We start from the raw sequence: 14868 nt of genomic DNA on the forward strand, positions 1-14868 counted from the left end.
GTTTTCTTACATTCTATTTCCGCATGTTTTCTGGTCCAGATGTATTACGCACTTGACGCCACATGAATTTACTCCTGACTCTATGGCTCACTGAGAAACGTCACTGCTGATTTGTCGGCTGATATCTCGCTGTGGACCGCCGTGTCCCTGTCAGCAGCCGCAGCGTCTGCGTACGACGCACACCTTCCCGGGAGGGTACCACGGCCGCTTCGTGGTCGACCTGGAGGGACACAGCGGGACGAGTCGGAACTGAGCGGTGAGAAAACATTGGGAGAGGTTGACTACTGACATGAATATTTCAGGGTTATTGAATTTTTGGTGATGTGGTTGGATGCATGAGGAATAGAAATGAACGGCATTTTTAACTGCATTTCTCAATAACCATGCAATATGCTTCCTTCACTTGGTTTTAATTTGAATTTCGAACCTTTATGTCTGTGGGGAGCTACTCGTTCAATCGTTCATATCATAACGTGTATTGTGTAGAACAAAACCAGAGGTCCAGACTTACTTTTTCCGGCAGTCCGGAAGCTGACCCTCGGCCACCTTCGCCTTCGTGTCACGGGCGCATTTTTGGTGCTCCACAAACCTGGAACAGAAACTCAGGCGCTTCAGGCACGACTGGCCCAGAATTGGAAAACAAAAATGGGGGTCCGCTAACCCGCAATCTTCAGGAACCCGTGGACGCCCTAGGGTCCGTACAGGTTCCTGAGCCCATGAACCACGATGGTACTCTCTGTCAGAATCGTCACCTCGAGCAGTGGCCGTACCTACTTGCGCTCCTGGTGGCTGCAGCGGTTCTGCATGCGCATGCGCTGGTTGTCGTTGGAGGTGGCGTGCGATTCCTCCCACGAGTCCCGCTCGTCCACCCACTGACGCTGGTAGTCGTGAGCGATTATCTTCGCCATGTTCTCCGGCTCCTGAGAGTGAAGGAGTTGGTTTTGATTAACGACATGACGGGCATTGTGCCTCATGCACATCACACCTTGATGCTACAGCGGGTAAGGTGAACTCTTTTTTAGAAGAATCGCAAAAGCTGTTTATTCCCTAGGCTTAATTTAGAGTGCGACTAAGGAGTTCAAGATATCAACCTTCACACGTCGAGCGTGCCGTACTGAACCATTCACTCTGACTTACGTGCAGGTAGGAGGGCACGAAGTTCCTGTCGGTGCTGGCGGGCTGTGGCCGCGGTCGCTGGTGGTGCGGCGCGTGGTGCTGCGGCGGCGGCGGACGGTGCGGGGTGCAGTCGGCTCGCGGGTCGCTGGGGTCGGCCCACACCTCGGGCGCCGCGCTGCACGGAATGCAGTGTTCCGTGTTGGCGGCGCGCACGAACGGTGGCGGCTGCTGCGGCTGGTGCTGGTGCGGCTGGTGCTGCTGCTGGTGGTGCGGCTGTGCCGGTATCGGACAGGCCACCACCACCGGCTGGCAGTGGTGCACCTCAGCGGCCGAGGCTGCTGCGTTGGCGGCGGCGACGGCGGCCGCGCACGGAGGCGGGTCGTACATGGACGGCACGGGCCGGTTTCCTCCGCCTCTGCCGCTGACGGAGCCGCCGCAGCCCGGCACGGCGGCCGGCCGCTGGCTGGTGCAGCCCTCCGGGTAGCCGCGCTGGCCGTGGCGCTTCTTACCTGCCGGAGAACCAGTCTCGTGATCAAACCACTCTGGCCACGGGTACGGCACCGGGTGGCTGCGCTGCGGGTTCTCGCGGAACTGGAGCAGGCCCTCCCGGCCGCCGCGCACCACCGCCTGCATGTACTTGGAATCGAGCACGCCTGGGTAGAATTTTCGCACGCGCGGCTGGGCGGGCTCGTCTTGCGGCGCTGCCTCGGCCGCCGTGGAAAAGTCGGCTATCTGAGAGAGGTCCGGGTAGGGCTGCGGCGGTCCGTCTTTGCTGCCGTCGCAGTCCATGAAGTGGTAGATCGCATCTGCGGAGAGCCGAGATCCGACCGTGGTCAGTCTCCAAAACGCCTCCGAGAAAGACGAATGACTCCTCCACGCCAGAACTCGGGTCTACGAAGAAAGTGGTCTCTGGATCCGCATGTCTTCAGAGTCTGGATTTCTGCACATCGTGCATATACACACATACGCATCATCGTTATGCGTATGGATAAACTGGTACACATCTGGCGCCACTAAACCCATACCTACTTCTGCAAGTATCAAAGCTTGTTGATAAATTGGCTTCCAGACCTCCCCCCCCCCCCGTTTCAAGCATGAATCTGGGTTGGCTATCGATGTGTGTCATTAACAAGCTGAAAACGATTAACTGTAAGCATTGCGATACAGTCATGATTGCATTACTCCAACAATGATGCACTGATTTGTTTCACAAGATAAAAAGGGTAAGCATAAAATACTGAATACTTACTGTCCATATCTGGCTTCAAGAAGACTATTTGCTCTAGGAGACTAGGGAACTCTTCGATCGTTGCTCGAAACAGCAGTTTTCGTTATTCGCAAAATTATTTTACGGATATCACTATGGAGTGAAACGCAGGAAATATTTATGCATTTAACAACACCAAAATAACAATTAAACTTTACTGGGGGTCTCAAATGCATAGACGATTTCATATTTCATGCATCATTTTCAGCCAAATCTCACGTTGTAGAAAACGTGCTATATAACGGCACCTCCATCCGAGACAAGCGGTGAAATATTCAAACAACCACGGAAATATTTATATTTTCATTTACAGAAAGAATGATTACTTAAAAAGGACGGACAAATGACACATGACAATTCCACGACACACGATAAAAAAACGCGGGCCCCGGAGAGCACTGAGTGTGTGCTTCGAGTTGCACCTGTGCGCCTACCGTTCACAGCGGTTCTGGAGCAGCGCCGTGGTCGCGGATGCTCTCACGCATCTTTGCGAGGAGCGCGGCATATGCGGTCAGCGCATTGGGGCGCGGCGGTCGGGGCGTGTCCTGTGCCAAGCTGGGAGAGAGGCATAACAGCTGCTCGGCGAGCTGCTGCGTCGTCGGCGAGTCCGCATCCGTAAGCGGTGGAGACTCGCGGCGGGGCAGCAGGTAGTAGGCCAGGTCTGGGTCATCTAGAGGCTCCTCACTGGGTCATCTAGAGGCTTCTGCTAGGCTCCTCACTGCGACTCCCTGCAGATGGACGGACTGGCATCACTGGACCGGGTCGCAAAGCTGTCGCTGAATCCTTGCTGCAGCCGACGCTGCAGTTCCCTTCGCCAGTGTTGTCGCAGCCGTCGCTGATCTCACCAGTGCTTCTGTCACCTCCACCGCCGCCGCTTCCTCGGCCGCTGCCGCCGCCGCATTCATCGCTGCTCTCGCCGCAGCTGCTCCTGCTGCAGCGGTCCACGTCGTGGCTGTTTCCACGGCTGTCGCCACCGCTTCTGTCAAAGCTGGTGACAGCAGTTCTGACGTCAGGTCTGTCGTGGGCTCCCGCCAATCGTATGGCCGTGGCGTTTCCGCGGACCACTGCCACCGATATCCGCTGAATGAGGCGCTCCATGTCCCGCCGGTCTCCGGTTACCTGCACGATGCGTCGGCCGAGGTCCTTTAAAAAAGAACAGCTGTCCGAGCCCAGTGCTCCGGATGTTTCCACGGCGACCGGGCGGAACAGATAGCGCCGACTGATGGCCTCATACCGCCGGCGTTTGCGTCCCTCGGCGGCGGTCGCGGCTGCGCTTGCCCGGGCTGCTGACGCGGCGACTGATGAGGCGCTGAATGTGTCCACACAGGTAGCATCCCAGACGAGGCACCTCCCTTCTGCGTAGGGGAAAGCTGTGATGCCATCCGGGCGTCGTCCATCACCGCGGTCCAAGCCAGCCGGCTCAAGAACCGATGGCAGTCCAGCGGCCGCGAGTCCGCGCTTAATCACGCTGTTGAGCTCAGCGTGACGGGGGAATCGGCCGGCGCTCAGCTGGCAGCTGAGGCCGTGCAGGCCGCGCTCGTCGATGTCCGCTCCGCAGCGGCAGCGATGGGGAGCGCAGACCTCTGCGCCGACCCGCAAGGCGACGGCTGTTCGTAGGGTGTCTGGGTCGAGCAGCGTGCCCACGCTGGCTGCTGGGAAGGCGTTCAGCCAGGCGCCGGAGTGCGGTTGTGCGGCAGCTCGGAGCCGCGCCCGGTCCACATCAGTCGTGCAGTCATCCAGCAGCTGCCGACTGATCGCTTCTGCTGCTGCTCGGTCCCAGTCACGCTGATAGCGCTGTCTGGACACATCTGGCGACGGCAGACCAGTGTGAGCCTCCCACTCTTCGACCAGGCATCGCGTCGCCTCACCGACACGAGCAGCGGCGGAGCCGTAGATACTTGCGATCGTGTCAGCGGAGGCCACTTGTGAAGCGATGTGGGCAGGAAGGGCCACGTCAGTCACCATCCTCACACCAAGTCCGCCGAGATTGACGGGCAGCGTCGCCTGCCGCCATGAGTCGCCTCGCAGTCGGACGTTCGTGATTGCCTCCATGCCGCAGCGAACGGTTTCGTCGATCTTGACGAGCAGGGCAGGGTGGCGATAGGCCGGGGAGCTTCGTAAGAGGTACAGAACGCGAGGAAGGCAGACGTAGCTCTTCAGCAAGAAGAATGCCTGGTGTGCCTCCTCCAGGGCCTGCAGCCGTCTGATGAGCTTTTCCACCATAAGCTGACCTTGTAGAAGCTTACGTCGCACCTGGTCGTCGTGCACAGGCGCGCCAAGCAGCTCCAACTCGCTCATGGCCACTTCTCGGATGTCTGGCAGGACGCTGTGGAGGTGGCGTAGAGCGATGGACTTGGATTCTTCGCTGGATCCTTCCAGGAGAATGGCTTCACATTTCGTCGGATTTATGGTGAGGCCCACCTTGCTCAGCTCTGCCTTCACTCGTTGGATGCTGGAGACAACATCAGGCACTGATCCCGCCAGCGTGCCGTCATCGAGGTACCAGATGTTGATATCTGTGTCTGCAGACCTGGCGGCGGCATCCACCGTCAGGGAAAACAGCAGAGAACTCAGTGGGTCACCTTGCTGAATTCCTGTTTGAGACAAGATTTTGGAATCGCCTATGAAGAGCGGTGTGGTGGTGTTGTATCCCTGCCATACGAAGGGATAGATGGCAGGCGCTTGCTCTATTACGGCTTCTATCATGGAGTCCCTGCGCACGGTGTTAAATGCATTGGACACGTCCATTACCACGGAAATGTAACATTTCGAAACCCCTCATCAAGGATGAGGTGTTTGTTGTGTCACATGGCGCTGTAGTACTTTATCTCAAGTTTTTTCTTTCTTTCTTAGTGATGCAAGACTAAAATGAAGACCTTTTCAAATAAACCTAACTACTAACCAAGGCCATATATAGTCTACTAACTGTACCACGCTCGCATTTCAATCAAGTCCTTTCCACCCCGATTCATTGAAGTTGACGCTAAGCATTGGTGTGCCCAAAACAGAATCAATACAGCCTGTCTAATGTATTAACCGCAATTGATTAGAAAAGGGTAGAAAACAGCGTCAAGGCTGGATACACAGCTGTGTGTTGGTCCTACTTCTTCACATGGAATGCGAATCACGCGAGACAAGGCGCAACAAGAACCTGGCCACAGCGGCCAACGCAGGCACGCAGCAGTTTATCGCATCAACTTCCCCTGACGGCGTGCTGTCCGAGGTTGGCATATATACAATAGATACACTCACTCAATCACTCGTACTGCGGCAAGGTATGGAGTTACATACCACCTATTCACTTCTTAACGGCACGCACAGAACACACACGCATATAAGCGCCCTGACCGCTGAGCATTGGGCGGGGAGCGCGGTAATCTCAAATCGCTCAGTAGTCTGTACAATATAAACCATCTCGTTAAACCACCGCTCTCCGTGAACGGAAAGCGACTCGCTCGCGGCTCGTGGCAGGGAGCACCCACACTCCCCACACGAGCGGCGGGGCCGTGGATTGCCGAGGGGATCAGAGCACGCCACGGCCGGGGACGATAGGGGAGCGAACCGATCCCTCGCCTCCGCCGTCCGATATTCTCTATGACTCGTACTCGCCGGACTGAATGGACACTAGGCAGCACTGGGCTCGATCCAGCTCCAAAACGCTGATTGATTCCCGCTATATCTCGACAGATCTATGACGTCAACAGATCTGATGACGTCAGATCATACAGTAAAGTAATAACGCTACAAAGCATTTGTACACCGAATGGCAAAAACATAAAACGCGACAGAATCTTCTCTGAGCCCCCCTCCCTCCCTCCCGTTTCATACAGCTAGGAAGCCCCTCTGGGTCACCGGACCTGGAAACCCCACTTGACTAATTGTTCCCACTTGTCGACCGGGCGTCATGCGCGACAAATAAATAACACACTGCAGATATTACGCTCGTCTCTCGCTCCAGACTGCAGCTTACCGAGCCATGGCATTCCGCCTTCGCTGCTTCTCCATCTCACTCAAGACAGAGGCAGATGGGAAGCGATACGGCGACTCCGAGCTAGGACGGCCCAGGACGGGGACAAGCCGGGCGGCCGCCGCGGCCCGGAGCGGACGAACGCCCGCGGTTCCGGCGCCGCTGCCGGGCGCGGCACGTGAAGAGGTCATGGGACTGGCGAGGGTAGGGTCACGGAACCGGATGGGATGGAAAGAACAACTGACGGATGAGAGCTGTGAGCTACAGCAAAAAAAAAACGACACTGAATGATGATGAATATCAGACCTTGTGAAACGGAATGGAACGGTTCAGAGACACAGGTAACGGGTCGATAAGTGTGTCAGATCTAGCTATTATGTGTCCGTATCAGACGGATCAAGTGCCCGACCCACCTCCCTCGGACGCCGCCATCGCTCTCCTCCCCACCCCGCCGAGGGAGAATGGTGACCCCGGCCGCCGGACACTGCCCTGTCCGCCGACATATGGGGCACTCGGGCACTTCCTACCTCATCTGCCGTCTCCGCAGCAGACACCACTCTCCAGACTAGACGGGGGTGACCAATACGTCGACACCCCTCTCACCCTCACACTCTCTCATGGGAGAGCGATGGGACTCGCCTCTCGATACACTATGGTCCAGGACGCTAGCACATCATCTTCTTGTCCAGCACCAGCACCTTGTTGGAGAAGCCGTTGATGTCCTTCTCGCAGCTGGAGCGTTTGATGATGACCTGCTGGACGTCTGCGTCGGGCAGAGTGCCGGAGGGAGGGGAGAGCCACGGATGCTGCATGCTCGCTCGGGACGAGAGACGTTCACTGTCGACAGAAAAGCAAATGTCAGCAGCTGCTATATGGCGCCAGAGCGGCAGTGCACAGAGGAGACCATTGTTAATGTGTGTTTATTGGACGCAGCCCATCATACGATATTCGATACAATACTCAAAAAGCATTTAAAGATAGCAGCTACCTTTACGGTAAAAAAAAAAAAAAACTGACGATGAGCTGCTCCATTAAATATGATAGCCAGATCGTGCAACTTACTTGTCATCGGCAACAGTCTATGAACAATTCAATCAACCTACTTAGCGGTATTTTGCAGCATTAACAAATATCTATGGGTCTGTATTATACATTGAAAAAGAAGCCATCAAAGCGCTTCCAACATATTAACCCGCGCGGGGCTGGCGTCTCCAGCCGAACGCGCGGGGCTGGGGGTGGGTAAATTTTACCCCCCACCCCTGTTATCTTCCGAACTAATGGTCCGATTTGGAAAATTCAAACGCCAATCGAAAGATCTCATCACGAACAACTAAAAACATGTACTTGATTTAAAGTTTGAGCCTTGAGGTCAAGGTCAAGGTCAGGTCAAGGGTACAAATTGCAAGTTTCTACAGTATCGGCCTTGCACCGTAGTTGCCGAAGAATGGACTGAGACTGATTGCCCAAAACGTGTTCTTAGGCTACCAAGACAATATTCGCTGCATACAATATCATTCAGAGGTCAAGGTCAAGGTCAAGGTCAGGTCAGGTCAGGTCAGGTCACCAAAAACAAAACATAGAAAAGGGCATGTGCGACACATGTTTTATGGGTCATTTTATTCATAGAATTCAATAGGCACACTCAATAGGTGATATGGACCACATCTGGATGAATTTCAGGTCGAGGTCAGGTCAAGGTCAGGTCAAGTGAGGTCAAATTTTGAAGTTGGTTGTTAAGGCCTAAAAAGGTGTCTATGTGATGCAGTTTTTCACGGCGAATCGAATGGTGCTATTTTTGTTTCCGTACGAGGTCTAGAACTTCCAAAAAATTCATTTTTCAAAATTTTTGTGTGTCGTGACGTCATGAAATTTTTAATAACTACCACATTTTTAAAACCGATTCTTCTAAAAATTGGTATGTAGGTGCACATAGACCACATCTCTGACATATATTCCGTTTTTTCGATACACTCAAAATTTTGGATTTTAAAATTATTTTCCCAAAAAAGTCAGTTTTTTTTTTAAATTGTGGTCAAAATCCAAAATTTTCAAAAAACCGAGATAGCCATTTGATAGACAAAATAGAATTACGTATAACCTTTTTTGTTACGTCTTGATTCCTTTAAAAATGAAGATGTTAGCGGCGTTTGAAATTTTGCCGTTTATGAGGCGAAAATGGCGAACATGACGTCACTAAAACGTCAATTTCTCAAAAATTTCCCGACGGATTTTGCTCAAATTTTCAGGGAACGTGTCCAATTGATGTAAGAAAAGGTACTGAAAGTTTGGCGGCGCTGCGCGCCGCCGTTTTTGAATTATTGCAAAAATTCGCGAGGGTGGGTAAAATTTACCTCCCCCCAGCCCCGCGCGGGTTAATTAAAGCCCACATCGTTTTCGCCCCGAGCGCCGCACTCACCTAGCCTCGACGATCAGCAGTGCCGAGATGAAGTCCAGCGCCGGCTGGGAGACGTCACCAAACAGCTCCTCGGGAAAGTCCAGCTGGCCCTGCGAGATGTTACAGAACGTCTCCTGCTTGGTGTCACCGCCGAACGGCGAGTGGCCGGAGAGAAGGACGTACGCCAGCACTCCCACCGACCTGGACGGCGGGGGAGTGGGTCAGCGTCAGAGATGGGAAGAGTACCGGACTGGGAGCGGCCAGCGTCAGGGAACAGACGTGCGGCAGAGAAGGGGCTTTAGGGAATTATACAAAGTGAGCGCGGGTAGAAGGCGCCAAGGCGCAACCAATCTTTCTGCGCCTTTCCAAACTTATCCACTAGGCCTCCCTCCCTACCTAGGTACCTTTCCATTAGATCATCCCTCCGTCCGTCCCTTTTTCACTCACTCCCTTCGCTCTGCTCCGCTCCTCTGCCCTCCTCCTTCCCCTCTACTCACCACATGTCGGTCCTCAGGCTGATGGGCTCATACTGCAGCACCTCCGGAGCCACGTAGTCGGGCGTACCGAGCACCTCACGGACCTCCACACCAGGCTCGATCAGTCGCGAGATGCCAAAGTCACATAGTTTGACGTCGCAGCCCGGGAACGGGCCCGTCAGAAGGATGTTCTGAGGCTGCCGACGCAGGGGGGGGGGGGGCAGACGGGATGTCAGTGTGGGGTCAGTAAGAATAGCTGGTCGAGGAAGCGAGAGTGCGTCATGAGAGATTATGTATCGCGTTTTAGACGCACCATCATCTGAAGCAAGTCAAAAATAGCATCAGTAAATTGATGGCATACGGTTTTCGCAACTATTTACCGACGATGGCGTGACAAGTACCTTCCAGTGTAAACCGATGACTGATCACACGGCAACATTCCGCACGCATGCCATGCTCCTTCCATATTCTCTCCCTCTCTCTTCCCACCCTCCGTCCCGTCAGTCCCGCCCGGCACCACCAACCTTCAGGTCGAGGTGGGCGATGTTTCTGTCGTGTAGGAAGGAGACAGCCTCCAGCACCTGCCGTAGCATCCGACGCACCTCTGGCTCAGAGATGGTCTCGCCGGCGTCAATGAGACGCTGCAACTCCCCGCCCGGAACCCTGAGTAGACGCGGGATGGGGAGGGAAGGCCAGCGGGTGTCAACAAACGGCGGACTCGTGCGTCGGGTGGAATGAGACAGGCAACTTGACAAAGCACGACTGTGATCGAAGCTGCTGCTAATGTTAATGAGCATCCGTCCAATACGTCCGCGCAGATATCCAGATGATAGCTTATGTGAACAGATAGCGTAATGCGGAACCAAACATGCAACGTCCTCGTAACCTAAATGACGCGATGTATCAACAGTTCACAAGGAAAAATATGTGACATAAGATATTGTACCGCACATTTCCTCTAAACACACAGGTAAACAGCACGACGGTCTGGTATGTCGCCATTCGTCGTAAAACGTGGGCTCAAACGAAGCCGAGGCTAACTCTATCCGATCGGTGCTAAGTTTTACTTGGATGTATGGTTCTTAAATTTACATGCGTCCATTTCAACAAGTCTGCAAATATGGATTGGTAAGCTCCTTTCGCTCCTTTCCCCAATATTCTCTCCAGTGTTAATTACCCACCACGTCCACCATTCCGCCACCATTCCATTTCACTCACATTTCGAGTACCATCGCCGTCTCGGTGGGCGTCTCGAACACCTCGTGCAGCCGGACGATGCGCTCACTGCCCGGCTGGCCGGAGGCGGCGCGGGCCAGCTCCAGGATGGCCACCTCGTGTAGTATCTCATGGAGCACCTCCGAGGCTCGGCGCCGCCGGCGGACGAATTTGGCCGCGAACGCCACGCCCGAGACGCGGTGTGTGGAGCGGCGTACGGCCGCGAATTTACCCCTGCGGGAGTAAATTCGCGAGTAATTCGGGAGTAAATAACTCAGCCGTCGACTACTAAGGTCATTTTGCGCCCATCAGGACATCAAAGTGACAGGACACCGGTGATCGAAGGCTCTGGTATTCCGCCAGATGGATAGTTTAAATGGAGTCTTTCGAATCATAATAGAAGTCTTTACGAATCAATGAGAAACTATGTAGTGCTTGGATTACGTTTTATTTACCGTATCTGAAATGGCATAAGGAAAATTGCCAAACATTGTAAGCAGGAAATCAGCCAGGAAAATAGAACTTGGATCCATATGAATGGCTCGCACACATGCAACACGAACAGCATATTATGCGTGTTTGAATAACACAATTAAGTGCATTGAATACTCCCCTCTGATCCTCACTTCGTTCATAACTCACCGTGCAAAGGGCGAATGTTCTACATCATAGGCGTCATGTATTCTACTTTTCTTCACTAGCGCCAGTCGACTGGACTCTGAGAGTTTCAGCAGGCCTTTGAACTGGTCTGCCGACATGGCCCCTTGTGATGCTGCGTCGGTCACCAAAGTCTTCCACTTCACAGCCGCTGTATCTACTGGTCTACATGATCTGCAAAAATAAAAACAAAAAAATTAATTCAAGATTTCTACCAACACGGCCGCGGTACCTACCTCCTGGAAAAAGCATCCCGAAAAAAACACCTGAAGGTGTTTACCTCGCCATATCTACCTACTGCCTGAATGACCTGCAAAATAAAAATCAGCTCCATCGCTATGAGCACTGACTCAGGAGGATAACTGCCAGTTTCCTCGCACAATTCAGCGCCTGTAGAGACCGTGAGTCATCGGGCGATCGGAGATAAGATCGACGACCATTTCCTCCGCGGGGAGTTAGCGCACCCGCGGCGGCTCGGACATCCATTCTGGTGTGTGCTGCGTAAGCACGACATAGTTCGTGGAAATATGATTATGAATGTTTATTGTTTATTTATTATGGATTTGTTCTGAGTCAAAATAACTGACAGAATCAGGATTCAGGACCAACTGCAATTTATTTCAGTAAGGTTAGGTATCTACCTTTTTAAACTTGTGGTCAGTATTCAAAATTATTTCATCCCTTAAGATGCATTGAGTCAGCAAGACTTGTTGCAAAATCACAATAAAATCAAATTTAGATTTCATCAGAAGTCATAACTTGCTTGAAATATCAAAAAGTAGTATAGATTATTTATATACACTGTGGTTTAGATAATATACACATCATTCTGTAATTTTTTTTAAATTAATTTAGTCCGAACCTTTTGATAGGAAGGATTCACAAGGACAGAACCACCGCTAAGCGAAGCTTGTTGCGGTGACCCTGCCCTCTACCCTCCGATCGCGCAATTCCGGTTCTATGGCAGAATTTAGAGTCCAAAGTTTAACGTGCGCACATAGCCGCGCACAGCCGGTCCCCTCACTGACTTCGCCTGGCTACGGCCTGCCACCAACCGCAGCCATACCTGTCAGGAGGCCCATAAATGTCGAGCGCCCGTCGCGCTTCGAACCCGGACTGTTATAACCGGGAACGCGTGCTCTCACCACGCGGAGTCCAACGCTCTACCAACTGAGCTACGGGACCGGCTACGGGATCATAATAGAAATATAGATAATATAGACATATCATTCTATAATGAAATTTCTGTTTAGCTAGAAAAATGTGTCCAGTAGTAGCTGAACACCTTCAATTAGGGGGGGGGGGGGGGGCACTGCCGACTTTTGGTCCCATTCTTTCCATGCAAAGCCCATAGGGCTAATGTTAAAATGCCAAAATCAAAGCGGACACGGTGCCCTCCCCGCCTATGAATGTGTCATAGGTACCTGGTTAATCTAACCGACGATCTCAAGCCCAAGCTAACGAATCCCTATCTTGCCATAATCCCACTTGAAGGCTGCCTGGTTTGTTGTCAACAGTACTGTTGTTTGTCACTGTTTTTGGTCTCTATTTGTAAATGCAATATCACAAGGAAGCTTATAAGGGACGTATTTATAGATTTCATAATTTTTGTGACAGGCAAACATCCTAAATTAGGTTGAATAATGCTAGGTTAGGTTATGTTTGTTAAGATTAAGTTGATTTTTTAGGTTATGTTTGAACTAGTTTGGGCTATGTTTAAAACGAATGTCAATGATAAACCTTTAACTTTTAAGATGTGAATTTCACTCTCAAATCCACTTAAACCATGGTGACAGATAACAGGCAATGTTTGTTGGTGAACTGGCCTGTCCTTTGATCATGGGTTCCCATCATGTCTGTTACCATATCCTAATGGCTGCTAGGCAAGGAGAACCCAACCAGCTGAGAGAACCAGGTGAGAAAGAGTCAAGACCATGGGATTTGGGAAGACAAACCCCAGTCACCAGTGAGTAGTGAGTGGCTGCTAGGCAAGGAGAACCCTGACCCTACCTGCTACCAGGTGAGAGAACCAGGTGAGAAAGAGTCAAGACCATGGGATTTGGGAAGACAAACCCCAGTGAGTAGTGATGAATTAATGGCACAGGTATAAATTAACTGATAGGTGACATAGGCTATATGAAGGACGACGGTGAAAACAGGGCGCCTGGGGCGATTTGATCAAGGTTCGTGAAATTCACACGTGATGTTTTGCATGTAGAAGGCCGCACGGAGGGGGAGAAGCTCCAAATGTCATGTGACTAATATGCCCTCCGGCGCCCTGTTTTCACCGGTGTCCTATATGAAACTCATAAATAAGAGCCTCACCTTTTATCAAAAACAAAGAACTGGAACAGCATTTAAAAAAACATCAATTATCGGCTGTAGCAGTCACTACGGAAGCCATCATTTCATGCTGCTTACCATCTTGATCCCCTTCATCATGGGATGAAACAGGTTATATAGCCTTGGATGGGCATAGGACAATCACTATGTTTCCATGACACGGCTAAATTGATTTAACAAAATTTCACGGGAGTTTTATCAGATACCTGCTGTTCATCTTGTGCAATAATTAAAAATATAAACATATTTACAGTTGAAGCCACCTACCACATTATCCAATACTTTAAGTTTTGAATTATGTCCAGATGATATGATCAAGAAAATGTATTTTTCAAAATAGGATTCACTTATAACATTGCCATGGAAACGTAGTCAAATTGAAATTGAAACGACACCACACGGCAGGCTACGTTTCATTGTCGAAAGCGTGAACACTGCATCGATTTCCATGACCTTAGAATTGAAAATAACTATGTTATGATTTTACTCACCCCTAATCATAATCACGCCCAGGGGGGTTCGCTCCCGTGCCTTCAGCATTACGAAAAATGGCAACAGCCCGTGAGCAGCATCAGCGCTCACGCACATGTTCAAGGAAAACAACGTGTAATTAGCTGCTGACGACGGCCCTCTCCACCAATCAGCGCTCGGTAACTCGAGCGCTGATTGGCTGGTAGCAAACGCGTCATATGTGGGTCTCTTTTTTTTGCTATCAGTGAACGCGTTATTTGATACACAGTGGCCTATGGAGAATGGCACGCGGAATTGAAGGTCAGTGTTTTATTGCTTCGTACATGCGAATGGGGGTATTTGAGTGGCATTTGACACCATTTTCGAAATCTACAGTGAATTTCTGATCGACTCATGTATATATTTTTATGAATTTGACAGTATTAAAGCTACATAGTCGGTGTTTTATGTTGGTGTTGTTTCTCTCGAACTTTGTCTTGGACTTAAATCATATATTTTCTCGAAAGTGCTTGCCATAACCAGGTCTAAACTGTATCTGTATAAAGGGAATATGTGTTGAATATGAGGGGAAAGTAGTAATGACCATTCTGCCTATCAAACTGCCAGAAGGTGTGCTTGTAAGGTGATTGAAACTGCAGTACGGGTTGCAGATGTGGGTTTGACATTAGCATTGTTGTTGTAACCCCACTTGCTCTAATAAAATGGCAACATGGGGTTATGTACACACTATTGCACAGCCTGGTATCAAGCTGGTTGATATGTGGAGGATAATGAAAGCATAAAAGAATAGGAGCGTTGCGTCTTGTGACTTATATCAAGTCATTTTAATCAAATGATTGTGATTGTAACTTTTACTTCAATTATTATTGCAAGTTTTGACCTTTTTAATCATCAATTTTTATGTGTATCAATTTCATATGCCTGTGTAATGTCTGTGCGGCTTTGTGCAGTGTGCGTGTCT

At 51.1% G+C, this 14868-nt stretch overlaps 2 protein-coding genes across 9 annotated transcripts; both read right to left on the reverse strand.

Moving 5' to 3' along the window:
* Positions 1-24: 24 nt before the first annotated feature.
* LOC122369266 (pair-rule protein odd-paired-like) lies at positions 25-2600 on the reverse strand. 4 transcript variants are annotated; one of them, XR_006254387.1, is made up of 5 exons: positions 2366-2600; positions 1138-1922; positions 771-920; positions 512-589; positions 25-220 (listed from the first exon to the last, which is right to left on the reverse strand). XR_006254387.1 is itself a non-coding variant. In XM_043343873.1 (5 exons), exons 1-5 carry the CDS (start codon positions 2370-2372, stop codon positions 151-153), a joined length of 1086 nt encoding a protein of 361 aa, XP_043199808.1. In that variant the 5' UTR covers positions 2373-2600; the 3' UTR covers positions 25-150. The 4 variants fall into 4 exon arrangements, 3 of the variants coding, with proteins under 3 accessions (XP_043199808.1, XP_043199810.1, XP_043199809.1); XM_043343873.1 differs by having other exon boundaries at positions 775-920; XM_043343875.1 differs by having other exon boundaries at positions 775-920; positions 1138-1625; positions 2366-2578.
* Positions 2601-6650: 4050 nt separating this feature from the next.
* On the reverse strand, positions 6651-13982 carry LOC122369268 (death-associated protein kinase related-like). Of its 5 annotated transcripts, none has more exons than XM_043343877.1 (7): positions 13928-13982; positions 11079-11267; positions 10440-10670; positions 9746-9884; positions 9243-9418; positions 8767-8946; positions 6651-7187 (listed from the first exon to the last, which is right to left on the reverse strand). In XM_043343877.1, the coding sequence occupies exons 2-7, from the start codon at positions 11192-11194 to the stop codon at positions 7016-7018; spliced, it is 1014 nt and encodes a 337-aa protein (XP_043199812.1). In that variant the 5' UTR covers positions 11195-11267; positions 13928-13982; the 3' UTR covers positions 6651-7015. The 5 variants fall into 5 exon arrangements, with proteins under 5 accessions (XP_043199812.1, XP_043199815.1, XP_043199813.1 ...); XM_043343880.1 differs by lacking the exon at positions 13928-13982 and adding an exon at positions 13419-13915; XM_043343878.1 differs by lacking the exon at positions 13928-13982 and adding an exon at positions 13515-13898.
* Between the last annotated feature and the right edge of the window lie 886 nt (positions 13983-14868).

The sequence above is a fragment of the Amphibalanus amphitrite genome, unplaced genomic scaffold (assembly GCF_019059575.1).
Source record: "Amphibalanus amphitrite isolate SeventyFive unplaced genomic scaffold, NRLGWU_Aamphi_draft 001022F_arrow, whole genome shotgun sequence".
NCBI lineage: Eukaryota > Metazoa > Arthropoda > Thecostraca > Balanomorpha > Balanidae > Amphibalanus > Amphibalanus amphitrite.